At 35.3% G+C, this 24,869-nt stretch overlaps 1 protein-coding gene across 27 annotated transcripts in view; it reads right to left on the bottom strand.

The window, feature by feature from the left end:
• The window catches only part of zmp:0000001200, a 107,145-nt gene that overhangs the window by 12,776 nt on the left and 69,500 nt on the right, over positions 1-24,869 (bottom strand). For 4 of the 27 annotated variants that reach the window (XM_087267285.1, XM_087267291.1, XM_087267310.1 and 1 more), the window contains exons 22-48: positions 24,763-24,849; positions 24,230-24,310; positions 23,944-24,059; positions 22,935-23,004; positions 22,731-22,853; positions 22,036-22,107; positions 20,021-20,167; positions 19,681-19,764; positions 18,951-19,062; positions 17,270-17,448; positions 16,825-16,938; positions 15,815-15,914; positions 15,283-15,401; positions 13,261-13,413; positions 9,847-9,970; positions 9,410-9,476; positions 9,220-9,267; positions 7,966-8,102; positions 7,698-7,813; positions 7,375-7,512; positions 6,938-7,120; positions 5,970-6,083; positions 4,723-4,938; positions 4,419-4,476; positions 1,648-1,754; positions 554-676; positions 49-162 (exon numbers count right to left, since the gene is read on the bottom strand). In XM_087267285.1, the coding sequence (XP_087123411.1) occupies positions 49-162; positions 554-676; positions 1,648-1,754; positions 4,419-4,476; positions 4,723-4,938; positions 5,970-6,083; positions 6,938-7,120; positions 7,375-7,512; positions 7,698-7,813; positions 7,966-8,102; positions 9,220-9,267; positions 9,410-9,476; positions 9,847-9,970; positions 13,261-13,413; positions 15,283-15,401; positions 15,815-15,914; positions 16,825-16,938; positions 17,270-17,448; positions 18,951-19,062; positions 19,681-19,764; positions 20,021-20,167; positions 22,036-22,107; positions 22,731-22,853; positions 22,935-23,004; positions 23,944-24,059; positions 24,230-24,310; positions 24,763-24,849 (3,102 nt within the window). Of the gene's footprint in view, positions 1-48; positions 163-553; positions 677-1,647; positions 1,755-4,418; positions 4,477-4,722; positions 4,939-5,969; positions 6,084-6,937; positions 7,121-7,374; positions 7,513-7,697; positions 7,814-7,965; positions 8,106-9,219; positions 9,268-9,409; positions 9,477-9,846; positions 9,971-13,260; positions 13,414-15,282; positions 15,402-15,814; positions 15,915-16,824; positions 16,939-17,269; positions 17,449-18,950; positions 19,063-19,680; positions 19,765-20,020; positions 20,168-22,035; positions 22,108-22,730; positions 22,854-22,934; positions 23,005-23,943; positions 24,060-24,229; positions 24,311-24,762; positions 24,850-24,869 lie in introns of all 27 variants that reach the window. The other 23 variants (XM_087267296.1, XM_087267302.1, XM_087267299.1 and 20 more) reach the window with 7 other exon arrangements.

Raw genomic sequence — 24,869 nt, 5'->3', positions numbered from 1 at the left:
CTCAAAATCTGATGAACAGACCACTTAAAAATGAAGACTCTGACTCACCTGTCCAAAGAAAGCCACTCTGAAATACGTGCCCAGCAGTCGCTTCCCCGTGTGCATGACTTCTGTCACCTTACTGTAGGCTCTGTGTAGCGTGTCGTACAGATGAGCCAGTCTCTGCACACACAAGTTCAAGTTAAGCTTTATTGTGTTTCCGCTACATGTGTGGACATACAGAGGAATGAAGATGTCATGATGGTAACTAATGGTCACTCTGACGACACATACACAGGGTTTTACACTGTATTATCAAGTGTAATTAAAAAAAAAATACAATTGATTAGTCTTTCCCATTAACAGCTATCTATATTCACACAACTGTGTTTAAACCCCTTATGAAAGTGATATTTGCATAACAGGTTGCCTTTAAGTGACATTTCTAAGCTAATTTTAAGCGGATGCTCATTGTAAAGGTGCACATCTGCAGCTCAACAGTGGAAAAAAGAACATGTGTGTGTGTGTGTGTGTGTGTGTGTGTGTGTGTGTGTGTGTGTTTTTATTACTGTACCTCAAAGTCTCTGCGCTTCTCATAAATGGGAATGATGAGTTTATAGATATCGGAGATGAGTTCATAACGCTCCGCTTTCCATAATCCATCTGCACATTCCTCCAGAAGCTCCATCAGCACATCCTATCACACACACACACACACTTCACAGCATTTACAGTGAATCCAGGAATTACTTCTGTGTTTAAGTATTTGCATTTGGCATTAGACACAAATTAAATGCACAATGATGAGCTTTTGTCTTGAGCACTGTCACCGGGACGCTTAACTTTATATCACAATATAGTTTGCAATTAAATCCCAATCTATCCATGACAGACTATACATCATTAGAAAGACCTATAGCCAGGACATAGTGAAGGGGGCGACACACAGGATGTGCCATGCCACGCATTTTAGAATTGTAAGCATCGGTTTACATCAGCAGTCTGTGGCGCTCAGCTATGATTCATGACACTCATGATATTTCTGCTGCGCCACAGAGCGCCATCTGAATAATTATCTATTAAATAACATGCGAATGTGCACGTCCGGTGTGTGTTACTTCCAACTGAGGGGTTTTACAGCTTTAAAACATCTATAATGATTGTACAAAATAAAGCTGACTACTCCACGGATTTTGTTCCATAATTTTTTTTTTTTTACAAAATAAAAGCTTTTCCTCTGCAGCTCAGCTGACTGAAGATTGTTGATCTTATTAGTGTTTTATCTCTCAGTCAAAGTGCAGGAATAAGAGTTGTGTATCAGCAGATAAGCTCACTGATTATCCACATGTGCATTACTTTATTGCTTCCCTGTTTTACTGTATTATTATTATTCATCACAGACGCTCTGTAATACTGTAACCCGCTGAGACGTGACATTCAGCTGATCACCGCCCACAGTCAAATATTACCTGCCTCAAACCCAGCGCCTGGCTGAATTAAAGCCCTTAAAGGCACAGATCATTAAAAAATAACATTTACTCACTATTTACTCACTCACACACACACACACACACACACACACACACACACACACACACACACACACACACACATACACACACAGACACACTCATTATTTACAGGAGTGTTAATCTGTCAGACTTTGACCTCATTAAAATGGACGTCCTGCATGCCCAAGTCCTCCATCATGGATGCTTCTTCATCGATGTTTGGCGTGACCACTCTGAACGCAGAACAGCCCTGTCTGAACATTCCTGCAAAACACAACACCAACTCTTAAAACATGCTTTAGTCTCATTCCTAGCCCAAATATCTAAACATTCTGAAATCAAGTCAACAAAAGACTTAACAAAATTAAGTGAGCTTTTCCTTAAAACAAGAAAATAATCTGCCAATAGCATAAGTGAAATAATATTTTTTCAAGGTTTATTCTCGTAAAATTTTGACTTTATTCTTGTAACATTTATATTTTTATTCTCGAAATTATGACTTTATTCTTGAAATACTGTGACTTCATTCTTAAAACATTTTGGCTTTATTCTCGTTACACTTCAACTTTATTTCCGTAATTATTCTCATAACATTTCGACTTTATTCCCGTAACATTTCGACTTTATTCCCGTAACATTTCGACTTTATTGCTGTAACATTTCGACTTTATTCTCGTAACATTTCGACTTTATTCTTGTAACATTTCGACTTTATTCTCGTAACTTTATTCTCGTAACATTACGACTTTATTCCCGTAACATTTCGACTTTATTCTTGTAACATTTCGACTTTATTCTTGTAACATTTCGACTTTATTCTCGTAACTTTATTCTCGTAACATTACGACTTTATTCCCGTAACATTTCGACTTTATTCTCGTAACATTTCGACTTTATTGCTGTAACATTTCGACTTTATTCTCGTAACATTTCGACTTTATTCTTGTAACATTTCGACTTTATTCTCGTAACTTTATTCTCGTAACTTTACGACTTTATTCCCGTAACATTTCGACTTTATTCTCAAAATTACGACTTTATTCTTGAAATACTATGACTTCATTCTTATAACATTTTGGCTTTTTTGTCGTTACATTTCAACTTTATTCCTGTAAGATTTCGACTTTATTCTCGTAACATTTCAACTTTATTCCCGTAACATTTCGACTTTATTCTCGTAACATTTCGACTTTATTTGCAAAATAATGACTTTATTCTTGAAATACTATGATGACTTTATTCTTATAATATTTTGGCTTTATTCTCGTAACATTTCAACTTTATTCTCGTAACATTTTGACTTTATTCTCGTAAAATTTCAACTTTATTCCCCTAACATTTCGACTTTATTCACGTAACATTTCGACTTTATTCTTGTAACATTTTAACTTTATTCCCCTAACATTTTGACTTTATTCTCATAACTTTATTCTCGTAAAATTTCAACTTTATTCCCCTAACATTTCGACTTTATTCTCGTAACATTTCGACTTTATTCTTGTAACATTTTAACTTTATTCCCCTAACATTTTGACTTTATTCTCATAACTTTATTCTCGTAACATTTCAACTTTATTCCCCTAACATTTCGACTTTATTTTCGTATCATTTCAACTTTATTCCCCTAACATTTCGGCTTTATTCTTGTAACATTTCAACTTTATTCCCCTAACATTTCGACTTTATTCCCCTAACATTTCGACTTTATTCTCGTAACTTTATTCTCGTAACATTTCGACTTTATTCCCCTAACATTTCGACTTTATTCTCGTAACTTTATTCTCTTAACATTTCGACTTTATTCTCGTAACATTTCGACTTTATTAGAAAAATTCCGACTTTATTCTTGAAATATTATGACTTCACTCTTATAACATTTTGATTCATTTATTCTCTTAACATTTTGACTTTAGTCTCGGAACAATTTAACTTTATTCTTAAAATATTATGAATATAATCAAAAATGTTGTCAACATGGCAGTAAAATGCCACTGTACAGGACAAAAACTAAGCTAGAAAAGCAATATTTGCTGTGAAAACAATATCACAGCAGTGAGGACAGAGTAAGTTATTATTTTACAGATTTGTAAAGATCAGGTTTGCTGATGAAGCGTCTTTACTCTCTGAACTGCAGCTAAACTTTAGTAATAAACACAGATAACCGTGACTTTATCAAAAAGAGCAAAATAAGAGAGAGAGAGGGTGATATGTGGAGAAAGAGAAGGTGAGAAAGGAAGCATGACTGATATGGAGACTGCACATTTATCAGTGTATAATCATTAAAAGCAATTATCTGAAGAACATCACACGTGAGGCCTTGGATTTAAAACATTAGTCATTAGATACAATACTTTTTCAGTTTACAATGGTTAGTGGCATTGGATGGTTTCTCTAAATAAAAGCATCTGCTAAATGCTAAAAATTTTAAAATAAAAAAAATAAATAAATTAGTGAATAATTAAATAAATAAATTAATTAATTAATACATACATTTAAAAAATAAAGGAACGAATTAATAAATAAATAAATACATAAAAACATAAAAATACGTAAATAAACAAATAAATGAATACATAAATAAATAAATAAATAAATAAATAAATAAATAAATAAATAAATAAATACAAAATAAATGAATAAATAAATAAAGAAAAATGAATAAATAAATAAATAAATACACAAACACATATATGAATAAATAAATTAATATTTAAAAAAAAAGAATTAATAAATAAATTGAATACATAAAAAATAAACAAATAAGTAAATTAATAAACACATAAATAAATGAATAAAAAATTAATTAATTACTAAATACATACATAAATAAACACATAATTACATAAATAAATAAGTAAATAAATAAATAAATAAATAAATAAATAAATAAATAAATAAATAAATAAATAAATAAAATTAGAGTCTAACCTTTCCTCTTCAGATACTCGGCCACCAGCGCTGCTACATGAACATAACACATGGCTGCCTGCAGAATACAAACACCTCAATTAGTGTTTCTGTGTGTGTGCGCACAGTATATGTGTGTGTGTGTATATATATATATATATATATATATATATATATATATATATATATATATATATATATATATATATATGTGTGTGTGTGTGTATGTATGTATGTAGGTCTCCATTCTGGACGTGTGTGTGTTTGTGTGTGAATCTCTGGCAGGTCTGTGTGTGTGTGCATGTGTGTGTGTGTTTGTGTGCACCTCAGACAGGTCTCCGTTCTTGACATGTATGCGTGCCATGCTGTCCAGCCAGGTCTTGCGCAGCTCAGGTGTGCTGGCGTAGGATTTGGCCAGGCTGTACTGCAGGTCCACCAGAACCTCCGGGTCGCCCTCGTGCTCCTTCATCTGCGCCGTGGCCATCAGCACCGTGCGGATCTTCTTGGTCAGGTCTTTCACATCAGACGGAAACGCTGTATTCTGCAGGAGAGACAGACAGAGCATGTGTGTGTGTGTGTGTGTGTGTGTGTGTGTGTGTGTGTGCGGTGGCAGATGCTTTGTATAAAACCGTCTGCTAAACAAATAAAAATGTATATGACTAAAGGTCCAATGACATTAAAATAAAGTCATCTAGATGTTATTATTTCAGTATGTTAGTTAAAGGATATCTATAATCTAGTGTGCTCCAAAATTCACCTTTAGATGATATAAACCTGATATAAACTAGTAAAGCTTGTAGTTTGTCACTTAATGGATCAACGGATTTATTCACATCAGCTCATACTTCAGTCTCTCATCAAATCTTCTGACCAATCAAAAGCTCTCTAGTGTCTGACATGCCCCTCCCCTTTCTTCTCATTGGCTGTTAATTTAATGCATTTGAGCTCAAGCACTTTCACTGGCAGAGCACTTATAAAACTAAATGTTATTGGTTGTTCTGGGCGACGCAGTGGCGCAGTAGATCTTGCCTCACAGCAAGAAGGTCGCTGGTTTGAGCCTCGGCTTGGTCAGTTGGCGTTTCTGTGTGGAGTTTGCATGTTCTCCCTGTGTTCGTGTGGGTTTCCTCTGGGTTCTCCGGTTTCCCCCACAGTCTGAACACATGCGGTGCAGGTGAATTGGGTAGGCTAAATTGTCCGTAGTGTATGAGTGTGAATGAGTGTGTGTGGAAGTTTCCCAGAGATAGGTTGCAGCTGGAAGGGCATACACTGTAAAAACATGCTTGATAAGTTGGTGGTTCATTCTGCTGTGGCGACCCCTGATTAATAAAGGGACTAAGCCGACAAGAAAATGAATGAATGATTAAAACTGAAATCCCAATATTGCTCAAGAAAATCGTGATCGGTTTCTTTTGCCCTTATCAAACAGCCCTATTTCAAAGCACTTCAACTTTAAATGTCAATAGTAAATTTCTTCAAAATCCTAAAACTGCAGCTGCGCTATAATTAAAATCCGCCAGCATCACAATCACAGTGAACGCCTCAGTGTGTGTGTGTGAATGTGAATATAATAACCTTGATGGTTCTGTCACTGTTGGCGCAGTTGTTGATGATTGACAGCGACTGCTGGAATCTCGTCCCGCCTATTCCGATGACATCAGCGATCAGCTGACTGACGCCAATCACCACCTGCGGGATCACCAATGACATCATGAAAAATAAATTACATCCATGAGGGGATAATAATATTAAACATTAGCAGTTTTTACATTATTATTAATATTATTATTTTTTTATATATTCAACCCTAATTAAAAAAATAAGGCTTTCTTCAGAATAGTATTATTACTGGAAATACTGTGAAAAATGTCTTTGCTCTGTTAAACATGACTTGAGAAATATTACAATAGATAAACATATGTAAATAAATCACAGAAGGGCAAATCATTTAGTCTATTTTGCCTATTATGCCCATATATACAAGATGCTTCTCTGCTGTCTCTAGAGTGTGTGTGTGTGTGTGTGTGAAGTTTGAGCTGAAAATACCCCACAGATAGTGTTCTCCAGCTCTCTGAAAATGACCCTTTCAGGCTTTGATCCTAACTGTGGTGTTTTGGTGTCTGTCGCTTTAAATGCAAATGAGATTGTGCTCCTTTTAGAAGAGGGCGGAGCTACAAATTCCTGTGTGTCAGCATAGTGGCAGATTCAAAACAAGACTAACATCCTATGCTAATGAGGGAGAGATTGTCACTAGTGGGCGGGGCTTTCCTCTTCTGATGACATCATTTAAAGGGAGAATGTCAATCACAGTGTTTCTGCAGACTGCTTTCATCAAGTCTGATTAGAACAAACACAATTAATACATGCTGACCATTAGAGGCTGGAGATATTCACACACTGCTGACACACAACTGGAGTTAAACCCCTTTAATTAGTGATTTTTGCATAATAGCTCCCCTTTAAAGCAACATGTTAACTCAATAGCATGAACCCAGACTTCTCTTATCAGACTGGTGTGATGAAGGTGTGTGTGTGTTGTCCACCTGCAGGTGTGTGCGCACGAAGGATTTGCGTCCGGTGTAGTCGAAGTTGCTCTTCATGAGGAAGTAGAGCAGGTGCGCGGCGTCGCTGCGGATGGAGCTCAGCTTGGAGTTACAGCACTTCAGGATCTCATAGCAGAAGAGCGCACACATGTCTGCACGGCCCTCGAAGAACGTACACGGAAACTGAACAGACACACAAATACACACATGCATGCATACATACATAAACACATGCACACACACATATATATGCACATAAATATCCATACGCACACACACATGCATAAATATACACATGCACACACACACACACATACATTCATACACACAGAAAAGACAGAAAATACAGCAGTGTGAGTGGATCAACATCAGGCACTTTCAGTGTGCTTATCGTGTGTGTCTGTGATGGTGTGTGTGTTGGTGTGTGTGTCACTGACCTTGTAGATGAAGGTGCGCAGGGAAGTGAAGACCTGTTTGAGGGCTGTCTCTGATTGGTTGATTTGTAAGAAGCACAGATGAACCTGGAAGACTTTCTTCATCAGGGGATTGTGGCCGTGATCTAAACTCAGCTGAGTCTGAACACACACACACATACACATATTAACACACAAGCATAAAAACAAACAAACACAAACACACACATACACAAATGCACAAACACACACATAACACTGTTATCAAAGCTGAGTTCCTAAAGGCTTGAATGACTATGTTTATGATGATGATGATGATGATGATGGTGATGATGGTGATGTCTGACCTTAAAGCCCATGATGAAGATGCTCAGTGTGTCCAGAACTGTCAGACAAACCTCTGTAGCAATATTCCCCTCCAACACACACTGATTCAACACCTCAGCATCTGAATGACTGTAAGCTACACAAACACACACGAAAAAACACACGAAAAAATCATAAAAACTGACGTCTTTTGAAAAGGTTGAGAGTAAAAGTGCAGATTGTCTCCTATGAGCTGTACAGTAGAAGCATCTGTGTGTGTAGAAGCATGTGTGTGTGTGTGTGTCTCACTGTGGTTGTATGTGTATGAGTTGTCCAGGCTGTTGAGCTGCTGCAGTCTCATGTGTAAAGCTCCAGTTCTGCTGCGGGACACTGGCAGAGTCTGAGAGCGCCGCTCATGAGCCACCGGCCCCAATCCCTCCAGAGTTCTGCTGACACACACACGCACACACACATACAAACACACACATACACCAACATATTTTTACATCAGCACAATGGCATATCTTTCTGTAGATTATTCATTCTGTGTTTTATTTAATTATGTATGTATAAAAAAAGAAAAACATGAATAAAATATTATAATATTATAAATAATATTAATTATTAAAATAACAGTGATAATAATAATAATAGTAACAATAATAAATATTACATTATTATTATAATTATTATTATTATACTAACAATATTATATTTTATATTTTAAATATATTATAATAATACTAATACTACTACTACTACTACTACTACTACTACTACTAATAATAATAATAATAATTATTATTATTATTATTATTATTAAAGTAATAATAATAATAATAATAATAATAACAACAACAATAATAATAGTGAAAATAATTATAATATTAATAATAATAATAATAATAATTATAATATTAGTAATAATAATAATAATTATTATTATTATTATTATTATTGTTATTATTATAGCAATAATAATAATAATAATAATAATAATAATAATAATAATAATAATTATAATATTAGTAATAATAATAATAATAATAATTATTATTATTATTATTATTATTATTATTATTATTATTGTTATATTTATTATTATTATTATTATTGTTATATTAATAATATTTTGTTTTATAATATTTTAAATATATTATTATTGTTATAATAATAATAATAATAATAATAATAAAAATAATAATTCTAATAACAGTAATAATATGAAGAATTATTATTATCATTAATAATTATAATAAATAAACATGGCGGCACAGTGGCTCAGTGGTTAGCACTGCAGCCTCACAGCAAGAAGGTCGCTGGTTCAAGTCTCGGCTGGGTCAGTTGGCGTTTCTGTGTGGAGTTTGCATGTTCTTCCCGTGTGTGCGTGAATGACTGCATATGGGTGTTTCCTAGTGCTGGGTTGCAGCTGGAAAGGCACCCGCTGTGTAAAACAAATGCTGGAATAGTTGGCAGTTCATTCCACTGTGGTGACCTCTAATGAATAAAGGAACTAAGCTGAAGGAAAATGAATGAATGAATGAATGAATGAATAAACATTACCTGGAGATCTGTCTCTTTCCCATGTATCTGAACTGATGAAGACAAACTCTGAAAACAGAGGAGAAATTAATGACCAGACAGAAGTGTGTGTGTGTGTGTGTGTGTGTGTAAGTGTTGTGTTTAGGGTTATGAGATCATGTCATTTGTACAGAATGAGAATCAGCAAAGTTTGTGTGTGTGCAGCACTTACTCCAGCAGACTGAAGAAGTTCATCAGGTCTGTGGGTGAAGCTTTATTCCAGTAGTTGAACAGAGCATCTAACACACACACACGCACGCACACAAACACACACATCCCAACATAATAAACACACTTGTACATGATACAATACAAAAAGCAAATCCACTGTGTGAGTGTGTGCATGTGTTTGTGTGTATATGAGTGTGCATGTGCGTATGTGTGTGTGTGCATGTGCATATTCGTATGCGTGTGCATGTGTGTGTGCATGTGCGTGTTTGTTTGTGTGCATCAGTGTGTAGATGTGTTTGTGCATGTGTGTATGTGTATGTGCATGCATGTATAAGTGTGTGAATGAGCGTGTGTGCATGAGTGCGTGGGTGTGCATGAATGTGTACAGGTGTGCGTGCGCATGTGCGCATATGTGTCTGTGTGCATGAGTGTGTGTACCTTCAGACATGCTCTTCAGCACATGCAGGAAACACATCAACACACTCTTGACCTCAGACTGGTCCAGTTTATCAGAGCGCAGTAAAGAACCGGCCAGAACAGCAGCAGCAGCAGCAGTGTGACACTGAGACACACAACACACACCATCAGAGAAAAACACACACACACACACACATTACACATTTACAGCCCACTGAAGGATCTGGAAACATCTGGACACCAAATTCACACTTTCCTAAAGGGAAAAAACCCAGCATACGTTCTTTTCAAATTTCTGATGACAGAAATGTACTTAAACACCTTACTATTTGACCAAAAAAAACAGTGTAAACATTTTTAAACACCATGTTAAGGTCAATATTATTCGCCCCTTCAGCAATATTAGTGTTGGATTGTCTCCAGAACAAACCACTGTTATACAATGACTTGCCTAATTACCCTAACTTTACCCTAATTACCCTAGTGAAGCCTTTACATGTCACTTTAAGCTGAACACTAGTGTCCTGAAGAATATCTAGTCTAATATTATTTACTGTCATCATGACAAAGAGAAAATAAATCAGATATTAGAAATGAGTTATTAAACTATTATGTGCAGAAGTGTGTTCAGAAATTGGGGAAAAAAATAAACAGGGGGTCTAATAATTCTGACCTCAACTGTATACATCGTCATAATATGACATATCATCATATTAGAATGTTAAGGTTCTATTTAAGGTTCTATTCTAATTGAGTTATTGACATATTCTTAATAAATGACAACTCATTTACATTGTGGGATGTTTTTTTAATAAGTTGTTTACATTTGAAGACTTTTTATTTAAAAAAACAAATGTTACACACATACTCTTTGCTATATGGAATGCAAAAACTTTAAATTATATATATATATATATATATATATATATATATATATATATATATATATATATATATATATATATATATATATATATATATATATATATATATATATATATATATATATATATATATATATTCATTTATTCATTTTCTTGTCGGCTTAGTCCCTTTATTAATCCGGGGTCTCCACGGCGGAATGAACCGGTAACTTATCCAGCAAGTTTTTACGCAGCGGATGCCCTTCCAGCCACAACCTATCTCTGGCAACCCATCTCTGGGAAAAAAAATAATAATATATATATATATATATATATTTTTTTTTTTATATATACATTTATATATATATATATACATATATATATATATATATATATATATATATATATATATATATATATATATATATATATATATATATATATATATATGTAGGGGCAGGGGTGGGGGGTTGCAGTGGGTAGCACAGTTGCCTCACAGCAAGAAGGTCACTGGTTTAAGCCTCAGCTGGGTCAGTTGGCATATCTGTGTGGAGTTTGCATGTTCTTCCCGTGTTGGTGTGGGTTTCCTCCTTCACAGTCTAAACACATGCGCTATAGGGGAATATAGTGTATGAGTGTGTGTGTGAGTGTGTATGGGTGTTTCCCAGTGATGGGTTGCAGCTGGAAGGGCATCTGCTGCGTAAAACATATGCTGGATAAGTTGGCGGTTCATGCCATTGCGGCAATCCCAGATTAATAAAGGGACTAAGCTGAAAAGAAAATGAATGAATGAATGAATATATATGTGTTCAAGAGTTCCCACTGAAGGCTGATTTATACTTCTGTGTCAAACGCACGTGTTCGGAGTCTGGGCGGGACCGAGAGCGCGACCCTGATGGAGTGATTGTTTACAAGTGTGGAGTCCTGTGAAGGAGCTCCGGATGGAAAGTTTTGTTTTGTGTTTACCTCATAGTTAAAGTTGTTGCACGTCTGCCGGTTCCTGACTCAAAATGAGCGAGTTTGAGCCACTTGTACATTCAGGAAGTGTTCAGAATGAGCAAAACACCAGCGAAGAAACTCGAGACACATTTACACCTCACTGCCAACTAGCGTTTCGGAAGTGTTAATGCAGACCAATAGTGACAGCGCGCAGAAGTATAAATGCACAGCTACGGGCGTTGCATGCGCTGTGGGTTAAGCCGGTCACTTGACGCAGAAGTAGAAACCAGGCTTTAGATATGCATGGCATTTATAGCAGGTTTGGCATGCTGTCCCAGGAGAGAACCCTGAGCTTGGAGATACTTGAGCCCAAGGCTCCCGCCCGGTCATACAGCATATAAGGGGATCCGAGATCAGGTTGGTCTTGAGAGCTCCCCCTTAGAAAAGGGAGGAAAAGGCGGAGTTGGGGTGGAAGAGGGGATTCTTCCAAAACAAAGATAGAGCAGTAGGGAGAGAACATTTATAGTATGCCTGGATCACTCTGATTGGATTATTACTGATTCCAGATGAGCAGCCAGTCGTGCTCAACCATATCATGTGCTAATCTCGAAATTAGTTTGTGATACTTAACGGAGGGAAGATTTCTTCTGCACATTTCTGCACATAATAGTGTTAATAACTCATTTCTACTAACTGTTTTCTTTTCTCTTTGTCATGATGACAGCACATAATATTAGACTAGATATTCTTCAAGACACTGGTAGAACTAGTAGAAAGAATGAGCGACTTTCAGTCTAGTCATGTTTCCTCCTGTGATTGCAGTGCATGTCAGTGTGAATGTAGCTTGATGGAGTGCAGTGGAGCTTATGCTTCCAAATTCTTTTGTGGCAGCTGTAAACACACAGGCATGTCTAAGCACCGTTATAAACGTGCACATTCACACTCACACACCTGTGTGTGGACAGAAATGGCACGTAGACGCACAAAAGCACCATAATTCATGCAGAGCAGACACTCAAAACAGCTGACTACAGGACAGCACAGATGAGGAGGAGAGCAGCGCGCGCACACACACACACACACACACACACACACACACACACACACACACACACACACACACACACACGCACACACACACACACACACACACAAACACAAAGGTCTACACTCTTGTGCTAATGCATCTACCACAGCACAGCACTGGCCAGGATTTCCCCCATGATCCCCTGCCAGACCATCCTCAGTGTGTGAGACTATGAAAACACTTCTCCACATTACCCACAATACACTGCGTCTGATTAACCTCTTCTTTATCAGAGATCAGTTTGCATTTGAGTTCAACAGAAGAGACGAACACAAACAGGTTTGGAACAAGTGGACGGTGAGTAAATGGCAGAATTGACCATTTTGGGGTGAACTGACCCTTCAAATAGCTTAAAAGGGGCACTTTAGGGGTGCAGTGGCAGAAGATGGCCTGTCGCTTTAAAGTAATATATGAATATAAAACAACAGAACTGCATTCTGCAAGACTGTCCTCTGGCTAAGGGAACGGAGGAGCAGTAAAGCCACAAGCACATGGGTGCTGAGGGGTCAAGGTTGCAGGGGTCAGGGGTCAGAGGTCATGTAATACTTGTGTGGGGTGTGTGTGTTGCTCAGACGGTGCTGTGGACAGCAGAGAGAAGTCCATGGTCTGGCGTTTGAGACGGGCAGACAGCGGCGTCTCCTCTGAGTCAGTAAAGAAACGCAGCATACTGGCAGAGTGACGGCGCCTGAAACCCTCCCGCTGGACGGCACACAAGCACAGATTAACACACACACAAACAGACACAAATATATTTACACACACACACACACACATACACACACACACACACCCACACACAAGTATATATACACACACACTCGTCTCATTCCAGAATTGCAGGTATATTTCAAGCATTTAAACTGGATGTGCAACAACTGTATCATTTACAGTAAACTGAATCCATTATTGATTTAAAATATTACAAATGCTTAAATTTGACAGGGAACATTTGATTATGTTACTAGTAGTTTGCCTTATTATTAAACTTTTTAAAGAGTTAACGATAACAGAGTTGACAATAACAAAGTTGACGTAACAAAGTTGACTTAACGGAGTTTACGTAACGTAATTGACATAAACAAGTTTAGTGTAACGGATGTAACGATAATCCAGGTGACAATAACCAAATTGATAACTGAGTTGATACAACCAAGTTGATGGTATTGGAGTTGACGATAACAGAGTTGACGATAACAAGGTTGACAATAACAGAGTTGATGTAACCGATTTGACGATAACCGATTTGACGATAACCGAGTTGACGATATCCAAGTTGATGATAACGGAGTTGACGATAACGGAGTTGACGGTAACAGAGTTGACAATAACAGAGTTGATGTAACGGAGTTGAGGATAACCAAGTTGACAGTAACAGAGTTGATGTAACGCAGTTGACGATAACTGAGTTGACGATAACAGAGTTGACGATAACAGAGTTGACGATACCGGAGTTGACGATAACGGAGTTGACGGTAACAGAGTTGACAATAACAGAGTTGATGTAACGAAGTTGACGATAACCAAGTTGACGGTAACGGAGTTGACGGTAACAGAGTTGACGATAACGGAGTTGACAGTAACGGAGTTAATGGAAACAGAGTTGACAATAACAGAGTTGATGTAACGGAGTTGACGATATCCAAGTTGACGGTAACAGAGTTGATGTAACGCAGTTGACGATAACCGAGTTGACGATATCCAAGTTGACGATAACGGAGTTGACGGTAACAGAGTTGACGATAACGGAGTTGACAGTAACGGAGTTAATGGAAACAGAGTTGACAATAACAGAGTTGATGTAACGGAGTTGACGATATCCAAGTTGACGGTAACAGAGTTGATGTAACAGAGTTGACAGTAACATTTGATTGCAACGGACTTGATGATAACAGAGTTGATGAAAACAGAGTTGATGATTCCCGATTTTGACGATAACAGAGTTGATGTAACCAAGCTGGTGATAACAGAGTTGACGTAACTAAAATGACAATAACTAAGTTGAGAATAACCGAATGAGGATAACAGAATAGATGATAACCGATTTAATGACAATCCAGTTGATGATGGAGTTGACAATAACGGAGTTGACCATACACAAGTTGATGATAACAGAGTTGATGGAAACGGAATTGATGTTAACAGAGCTGACAATAACAAAATTGGCGCAATGTGGTTGACGTAACCAAATTGATGATAAAAGGGTTGACGCAACCAAGTTGACGATAACGGAGTTGACAATAACAAAATTGTTATAACCAAAGTGACGTAACCAAATTGACGTTAGAATTGATGCAACCAAGTTGAAGGTAACTAGGTTTACAATAATACTTGACATAAACAATTTTCCCTAAATACACAAACAAATATTAAAACAAAGACAACTTGATATAATTTGTGTAATTATTCAAAACTGATTCATTGTTGTTTAAAATTAATAAAGTTTATCTCTGATACAAGACATATAACTGCAATTCTAGAATCACACACACACACACACACACAAACACACACCGCAGTAGCACAGAAATTCAACATAAATAATGCAAACACAATGCGAGTCGGCGTTACCTTGTCGAGGGGGTGTGGCTTTTCATTGCTGCGCTCTGATTGGCCGTTTCCAGAGTCAGTGCTAATCAAAGAGTTGCGTGAGTCCGTGTGCCGAACAGAGCTGTGGCTGAGCGGAGACACTGACAAACACAACACACATCAACACATCTGTACACTACAGTCATATACTCAGGATATCAGTGTGCACAGCATTACTCTAACTCTGTTAAGCCTGACATATCAAATAAGGAAATTAGAAATATTTAATTTTTAAATGAACAACCAATAAAAAACAAAAACAAATGTGCTTTTTTATCATTTAGTGTCATATCTGATTAGGCTCATAAAGTAAAGCTGTGAATGAAACCCTGCACATGCATCTGATATATGGCGTTAAATACATGTTCTTTATTTAAAATCTAAACATGAACTTGTGTGTAATATATGTAATTTGCATATTTTTCCATACACGTTAAAAGCAGCATGATCAGTACTTTCAGAGAGAACTGACACACTGCATGTCGTATTGTGGTTAATTGTGACGGCGTCTCACCTGTTCCTGAAATCACTCCAAACAGCTCTTTATGCAGGCCACCGTCCACTGGACTGCCCGCAGTTTTGTGAGGCGTCATTAAATGATCATCACGGCCATTCTGAAAAAAAACACAGAGAAATCAGTCTGAATATCAGATTTAATAAGAGGTCTTTCTCAAAATTAAAGGGCCAGTTCACACAAAAATTAAATTTACTGACTATTAACTCTCTCTCAAGTGTTTCCAAACCTTTAGGAGTTTCTTTCCTCTGTTGAAAACTAACGAAGATACTTTGAAGCATGTAGGAAACCGGCAACCATTGACTTCCATTAAAACAAACACTATGGAAGTCAATGGTTAATGGTTTTCAACATTATTTTTTTTTATTATTGCTTGGCCTCTTCCATAAAACATGAATAATATTTTTTATTTAATATTTATTCTCACATTATAATGACTTTTATCTTAAGTTTAAATCTCTTATTCTTTATTAATAAATTAGTAAATTGTTATTATATATATTTTTTTATTTTTCTCCCCCAAAAAAACTTTTTAGTCGGAATTTATTCAAAACATTTTTTAAATTCCTGAAATCTTTTTCTAAACACCAAACTTTATTCCTAAAATGCAATGAAATCATTCTCAACGTTTAATTTGTGATAAACTTGTAACTGAGTGTAATCAAGTTTAATCTCACATTATAATGACTTTAATCTCAAAATGCTTTTATTTTTTTATAACAGCTTGGCCCTAATCCTCTTCCCTAGTTATCACAACAAAAATATCAAATATCACATATATTTAAAGTATCCCTCGAGAAAATATGAAAGTTTTGTTCAGTATTCTTTGACGATAGACGATAGATTGACGATAGAAATAAGAGTTTAAATGTAGAAACCATGACTGTATAATGTATATATTCCATAACCGTTACTTCTGACTGATGTGCTGCAATTCAATACGATTCAATCCCAGCGTTAATGAATTAAAACAGCTTGTACTCTAAACAAACACTAGAGGTCAGTCTTACGCTGTTGATCTGACTGAGCGGAGCCGCTTCTGTGCTGATGCTGAACCTGTGCACATTATCCAGCAGGAGACTGAACACTGGCAGATACAGCGTCACCAGACGAGCCTGCTGAGCCTGCACACACACACATCATGATTAGCACATGCTTATATTAACACACACACATGTTTGTTTCTGTGAATTGTGGGGACATTACATAGGTTTCTATTGTTTTTATACTGCTTGCCCTAACCCCACCCTGCCCCTAAGCCCAACCCTCAGTGGAAACTGCAGTTTTTCTTACTAAATAAACTCATTCTGTGTTATTTAGAAGCTTTTTGAGAAATGAGGACAGCAATGTCCTCATATTTCACCACCTTCTTGTAATACCTGTGTCATACCATTGTCATAATACAGATTTGTGTCCTGATATGTCACAAAAACATGGACACACACACACACACACCTTGGTGCAGTATCGGTCGTCGAAAGCGTGTTTGATCATCAGGTTTTTGAGCACTGCTATGCTGATCTGCCGGATGTCTCTGCACTCCTGCACGGCTGCGCTCACCTCCCGCAGCAGCAGACCCACCACAAAGTGATTCTTGCAGAAATCATCCGTCAGAGAGTAATCCAGCTGCAGATCTGGCACATTGATGAGGGGAAACATGCTTTAACATGCGCACACTCCGACTTTTCAATGAGATAGTAAAGCAGAGAGCAGCGAAATACAGCTGAAGTCAGAATTATGAGCCCTCCTGTATATCTTTTCCCAATTTCTGTTTAACGGAGAGCAGATATTGTTCAACACATTATAATAGTTTAACCAGTTAAACTCCGCTGACCCGGTACCGCGTCCGTGTTGTCATCGACTTTCGCTTTAAGATTTAAAGGGCCAGCATTGCACCAGACCCCCGTAAGTGGTTTCTTTTGAAAGTGTAGAATCTATATTTTATGCACATATCTGCATCACTTTGGTTTTTATTCTACTGTACAAAAGTTATTTAATGTATATAGTATTTTGGATACCCGAGCTTGATATTGAACATTGGTTCATTTTCATATGGTTCATAAATGACACATGTACAAGTTATAGCTCAAATGAAAGCTGTTGCCGGTGCTCATACGGTTCTAGCACTCTTTTTACTGAATTATATTCACATATCAAACTGTTTTCAAATGAATCTCGGTGTCTCCATGGCGCAGAAATGAAAACAATACATTTATGATCAATAAGCAGCCCCAGATAGCACAGACAGCTCATCTCTTACCTTATGCTGTGCGCTTCAGGGCCATTCTCCTCTGTTTTTGAGCTGATGTGCATAAGTAATCCATTTATATGTCTGACATGGTCATAACACAGTGAATTATGTTTGATCAGACAAAAGAATAGTGAAATATGTAAACAATGATCGCTCCCTGTGGCGTGTACAGCACCTCTCATCAGCTGGAACACAATAACTTCTGCATAGATTATGGTGGAGACATTTCTCTTTTTTCAAAAAGCGCCTCTTTTTTTAGGTGTTTATTATAACATAGACAACATATACATTTATTTAAAACACTTTCAGTAGTGTTTTATGAAAATTCAAAGGGTTTTCTTCAAAATGATACCACATTTTTGCATTTAAACCTCTGCATGTGGATTTGGGAAGCTTTTAAATCTGGGTAGGCAAAATCCAGGCGGAAATCCCCAAATAGCAGCAGAGTTTAACTGGTTAATAACCCATCTCTAATAGCTGATTTATTTTCTCTTTGTCATGATGACAGTAAATAATATTAGACTAGATATTCTTCAAGACACTAGTGTTCAGCTTAAAGTGACATGTAAAGGCTTCACTAGGGTAATTAGGGTAAAGTTAGGGTAATTAGGCAAGTCATTGTATAACAGTGGTTTGTTCTGGAGACAATCCAACACTAATATTGCTGAAGGGGCGAATAATATTGAACTTAACATGGCTTTAAAACAATTAAAAACTGCTTTTATTCTAGCAAAAAATAAACAAATCAGACTTTCTCCAGAAGAACAAATATTAGAGGAAATAATGTGAAAAACTCCTGAATCTGTTCAACATCATTAGGAAAATAATTAAAAAGAAAACACATTCACAGGAGGGCGAATAATGAAAATTTTAGGGATGGATCACCTTGAAAGCGCTGGATTCGACCCTTCCCGAACGGCATGGGCAGATTGAGAGGAATATAGTGCTCATGATTGCAGACCACCTTCAGAAACTCAAACTTAAACTCATACAGCGTCTGAGAAACAGAGAGACAGACAAGAAAACAACGTACAGTATATATGGAGATGTTATATGCATTTAAAGGTGACTTATTATGTGCCTTTTTGGATGTTAATGGAAATGTAAACATGTAAAATACATCTCTGATCTCTCTAGTGTGTGTGAAGTTTGAGCTGAAAATATCACACAGATAATGTTCTCTAGCTCTCTGAAACTGACCCTTTCAGGCTTTGATCCTAATTGTGGTGTTTTGGTGACTGTCGCTTTAAATGCAAATGAGATTTTTCAGAAAAGGGCGGAGCTATGAATGCCTGTGTGTCAGCATAGTGGCAGATTCAAAACAAAACCAGCATCCTATGCTAATGAGGGAGAGATGGGCATTAGTGGGCGGGGCTTTCCCCCTCTGATGACATCATACAAAGGGAGAGTGTCAATCAAAGTGTTTCTGCAGACTGCTTTCATCAAGTCTGATTAGAACAAACACAATTAATACATGCAGTGCATTAGAGGATGGAGATATTCACACACTGCTGACACACAACTGGGGTTAAACCCCTTATAAGAGTGAGATCTGCATAATAGCTGCCCTTTGAAGTAAAATAGATATAGGGCATCATGATCAGCAGTAACTGACCTTTGAGTCTCCAGGCGTGAAGCAGGTGATGTAGTTGTTGATCTGCTTGAAAACAAACCCTCGGTCCATGAAAGTAAAGCAACGCTGTGAAAAACACACACACACACACAGTACAGTTGTGTTTTACTGAAGGAGAGTGATCATGTAAACACACTTGAACAACTAAATGAGTCTATTGAACTGATTATATTTTAACATCGATGCTGTAAAAGGAACCGTATGAAACTGAAAAACCGTCACGTTAACCATTCACCAGAAGTTTACCTGCAGGGGAAGAAACACTCGCCATGCATTTAGCCCTATTGCAGCACATTATTGCAGGACAGCATCTAAATCTGACCTTGATGAAGACGGCGAGGCTGTGGTTGGCGTTTCGTGTGGCTTCCAGGTTTTCCTTGCATTTCTGTGTGATGTGAGGCATCAGTAAAGTCACCAGCGTCTCCACAGAGTGATAAAAGGAGGCTGAGAATCGCTGGTTCCTGGACACCTGAAGCAGAGGACAAACATCTCACACATGTAGTTTAATGAACACCATTCACTTTCCCCATAGTGAAACAATACACAAGGAACATGAAATAAACAAGCCACTAGAAAAGCAAACAGAACAAGTAAAAAAGCCTTTATTGACATGGCCATCGTTAAAAAACCTGCTCAACCCTGATAAAGGCAAGTGTAGGAGCGCTGCACTATAGGGCTGTTTTATAAAGCAATGGTCATGCCAATAAAGGCTTTTGCACCTATTTTTCGAGTGCCCTTATTATGATCTCTTGTGTATCTTTATGAACCCCTTATCTAAAGGCACCGACACATCTATTACACCTGAAACACTTTGTGTCTGATTTTGGAATTAACTATAAAATATAACTAATACTTAAATGTTAACTAACTAACTCTAAATAAATAAACAAAAATAAATAATGACAAACAAACAAACAAATGCAATTATAATTACATTTTAAAAATGTATTAATTTAATTTAATTTAAAAAAGAAATAAAGAATAAATAAATAAATAAATAAATAAATAAACAAACCAGGTGGTCATTTTTACATTTTATAAATATAATAAATTTCTTGTTTATCTTTAAGAATACCTTATCCAAAGAACACAGACACTATTACACCAGAAGCACTTATTGTTTATTTCTGGATTTAACTGTAATACATAACTAATAAATAAACAGTAACTAACTAACTCTAAATAAATTAAGAATTAATTAATTAAATAAAAAATAAACTAATAAAATAACAAATAAATAAAAAATATCAAATAAAGTAAAATAAACAGACAAACAAACAAATAAATAGAATTAGAATTACATTGAAAAATTAATAAAATAAAATGAAATAGATAAATAAAATGAAATATAACTGAATAATATAAATAAGTAATGAATAAATGCAATTAAATAAAAAATAAAAATATATATTATAAATAAATAAAAGTAAATAAAAATATAATAAAACAAATAAATAAATACAATTAAATAAATAATAAAGAATACAAAAATAACTAAATAAAATGAAACAAATAAAGAAGAAATAAAAAATAGATATTAATTTAATTAAAATACAATTTAAAAATTAAATAAAAAATCTAACAAATAAATAAATAAATAACCCAAGTGGTCATTTTTACATTTTATAAACATAGTTGATTTCTCATGTATCTATATGAATCCCTTATCCAGAGAGCACCGTCACATCTATTACACCTGAAGCACTTATTGTTTATTTCTGGATTTAACTGTAATACATAACTAACTAACTAACTAACTAACTAACTAACTAACTAACTAACTAAATAAATAAGGTAATAAAATGCAATAAAAAACATAATTAAATAATAAATAAATAAATAAAAATCGAATAAATAAAGTAAAATAAACAGATAAACAAACAAATCAATAGAATTTAAATCACATTGAAAAAATAAATAATGAATAAATACAATTAAATAAAAAATAAAATATGGATAATAAATAAATATAATAAAAATATACTAAAATAAATAAAAATAAAAAATAAAGAATAAAAAAATAAAATTAAATAAATAAAGAAGAAATAAAAAATATTAATTTTATTAAAATATAGTAAAATAAAATCAATTAAAAAATTTATTAAAAAATCAATCAAACAAACAAAGAAACAAATAAATAAATAACCCAGGTGGTAATTTTGCCATTTTATAAACATAATTTCGTAAACATTATTTTAAGTGTAGCTGTCTGCTTTGGTTTATAACTTACAACTCTATATTGGAAAAACGAATAGGAAAATTACCACCACTGATAAAAGAGAGACCACTGATGCACTATAATGTTATATTAAAAGGGATGTTCACTTTTAGACTGACCTTATTCTTGCCCGTCTCCATCAGGAACTGAGCCATAGACTTGACCAAAACCTCAAAGAAATACCAGGAGTACTGGAGGAGAAAGACGATAGCAAAACATTCAGTACAGTCCTCCTCTGACACATGACACCATCATCACTGCTCGCTGAGAAAACACACTGACATTACTAAACTTCTCATCAACTCAAAATGAGAGAGGATCATTTCAGTTCAGGTGACTTTTAGGCTCTTATTAGAGATACACTTAAAGGGGAGAGCACCCGAAAGTGAAAAAGCCCAAATCTTTTTCTGTCTTCTGTTAAACACAAAACCAGATAGTCTGAAGAATGTTGGACATTGATTTCTGTAGTAGGAACACAAAACACTATGGCTGTTGTTTTTGGCCAGCATTCTTCAGTATATCTTGATGAGGAAATGATGACAGAACTTGACGTTTTGGCTGAACAGTGCTTTTAAGTGTAAGACACACATGAACATGATCATTTTGCTTCCACTTAAGACGGTTTTCTTGCAACACAAGGTAATAAATGACGTATTTTTAGTTCAAACACACGCACACACACTTTCACTACATTCTGGAGGCTTATATTTTCTTGTAAAAGGGGCATCATAGAATATCTTTACATTTTTTCTTTACTAGCTCTTTTTTAACAGTCTACACAGATGAAACATACTAAAGCTAGTGTACTGTGTACCTTCAGCAGTTTGTTGCTGGTCAGGAAGTCAGTGGAGGGTTTCAGGATGGCGGTCATGGCTTTCGCCAGCTCCTCGTGGACGGTTTTACCATTGCTCAAATTAGTCTCAGTCTTCAAAACATACTGCGCAAACAAGAGAAGAGAGATGATGAGCAGTGTGAGAGGTGTTAATATTCATTATGAACACAGAGAAACGCTGTTCACCTTCACATATGAGCGCAGGTGATGCTCCAGACTCTCCTCATGACATTGAGACACCACGTGAATCATTACCCTGAGAAACACACATTCATCACAGAAAACTACATCAGGAAATTAAACTCAACATAAATGTGAAATATGGTTGCAATAAGGTTATGATTAGGCACCAAACTTAAAAACTTTGTTGCTGCAAAAAAGCAACAAAAATTTGAGAAAACTCAAATAATTTAAATAAAAATTATGCACATTTTTATTTAGTTAATAAAACAAAACAAAAAAACTCATAACCAAGTTACAAAATAAAATATTGAAAACTGAAAATATAAACATTTAATTTTACATTTTAATATTAAATTACAGTAAAATTTAATGTACAGTTAAAAATTAAAAATGTTGCCTTGGCAATAAAATTATAAAAATAATAAATAAATAAATAAATAAATAAATAAATAAATAAATAATAAACAAAATAATTATTAATTAACTAATAATAAATAAATTAATAAATTATATAATTATAAAAAAATAATAAAAGTAATAAAAAAATAATAATAAAAGAATGTAAAAAATTTAAATACAAAGAAAATAAAAACAATATATAAAAATAAACAATTAAATAAATCATACAATAAATAAAAAAATACATAAATAATTAATAAAAATGTAAAAATTATAAATAAAATAAATAAATAACTTATTTTTTAAATAAAATAAATGTAAAATAAAAAAATAAAAATGATAAAAAAATACACATAAAAATAAAAAATAAAATAAATAAACAAATAAATAATTAAAAATAAATAATAAAATAAATAAATAATGAATATTAATAAATAGATATAAAAAAAACTCACAAAACAGCAAATAATGCTTTTTAATTTAAGAATTTTTGTATTGTTTCGAGTCCAAATATTGAACAATTTCGAAATGTAGAATATTAAATGCATCTAAAAATAATAAAATAATCCCTAATAATATGTAGATACTAGTCAAATCAGACTGAAGAACAGACCTGGTGACGTTGACAGCAACATCGTCCTGTCCAAAACTGGTGAGCACTCGAAACAGCTGATTCAGCAGCGTGGGTAAAAACTTGACCATCACATGAGCCTCCATCGCATGCAGACTCTGAACACACACACACACACACACACACACACACACACACACACACACACACACACACACACACACACACACACACACACACACACACACACACACACACACACAGTGTGAGAGACGAATTTCAAGCCATAGCGATCTCAAAGGTCCAGATGAAGGAGAAACAGAAGCACCTTCAGGTATTTGACCAGCTCTCCTCCTGACTGACCCTCAAGACTCTCACAGTGATGGAAGAAGTTGTGCAAATGTTGATCCTGAGGACACACAAAACACTTTAAGATGCAGTTCACACACAAATTAAAATTCTGTCATCGTTTACTCATCCTTTACTTGTGTTAAACCTTTATGAGTTCATATTTCTGTTGAACAATAAAGAAGATATTGAGAAGAATGTTGAGAAAAACTGAAACTATCGAATTCCATTGTATTTGTTTTTCTATTATGGATGTCAATGGTTACCGGTTTCCAGCATACTTCAAAGTTTCTTCTTTAATGTTCAACAGAAGGGTCATAAGGTGTATAACTACTTTAGGGAGAGCAAATAGTGAGTAAATGTTAATTTTGGGGGTGAACTACCCCTTTAGGTTCATTAATAAGAGCTAATGAAAACAGTGTGTGTGTGTGTGTGTGTGTGTGTGTGTGTGTGTGTGTGTGTGTGTGTGTGTGTGTGTGTGTGTGTGTGTGTGTGAAAGCACTGATCTGGGACCTGTGTGTAAACGGTGGACACCAACTGTGTGTAGACTTTGAGCAGCGGCCTCCCGCCATCAACCCACTTCACCTCCTGACCTGCCTGCTGAATACACAAGCACACAC

Source organism: Danio rerio, chromosome 9 (assembly GCF_052040795.2).
Source record: "Danio rerio strain M-AB ecotype USA chromosome 9, GRCz13ab, whole genome shotgun sequence".
Taxonomy (NCBI): Eukaryota; Metazoa; Chordata; class Actinopteri; order Cypriniformes; family Danionidae; genus Danio; species Danio rerio.
Note: the sequence above shows the minus strand (reverse complement) of the source record. Positions and strands in the feature narration are given on the sequence as shown.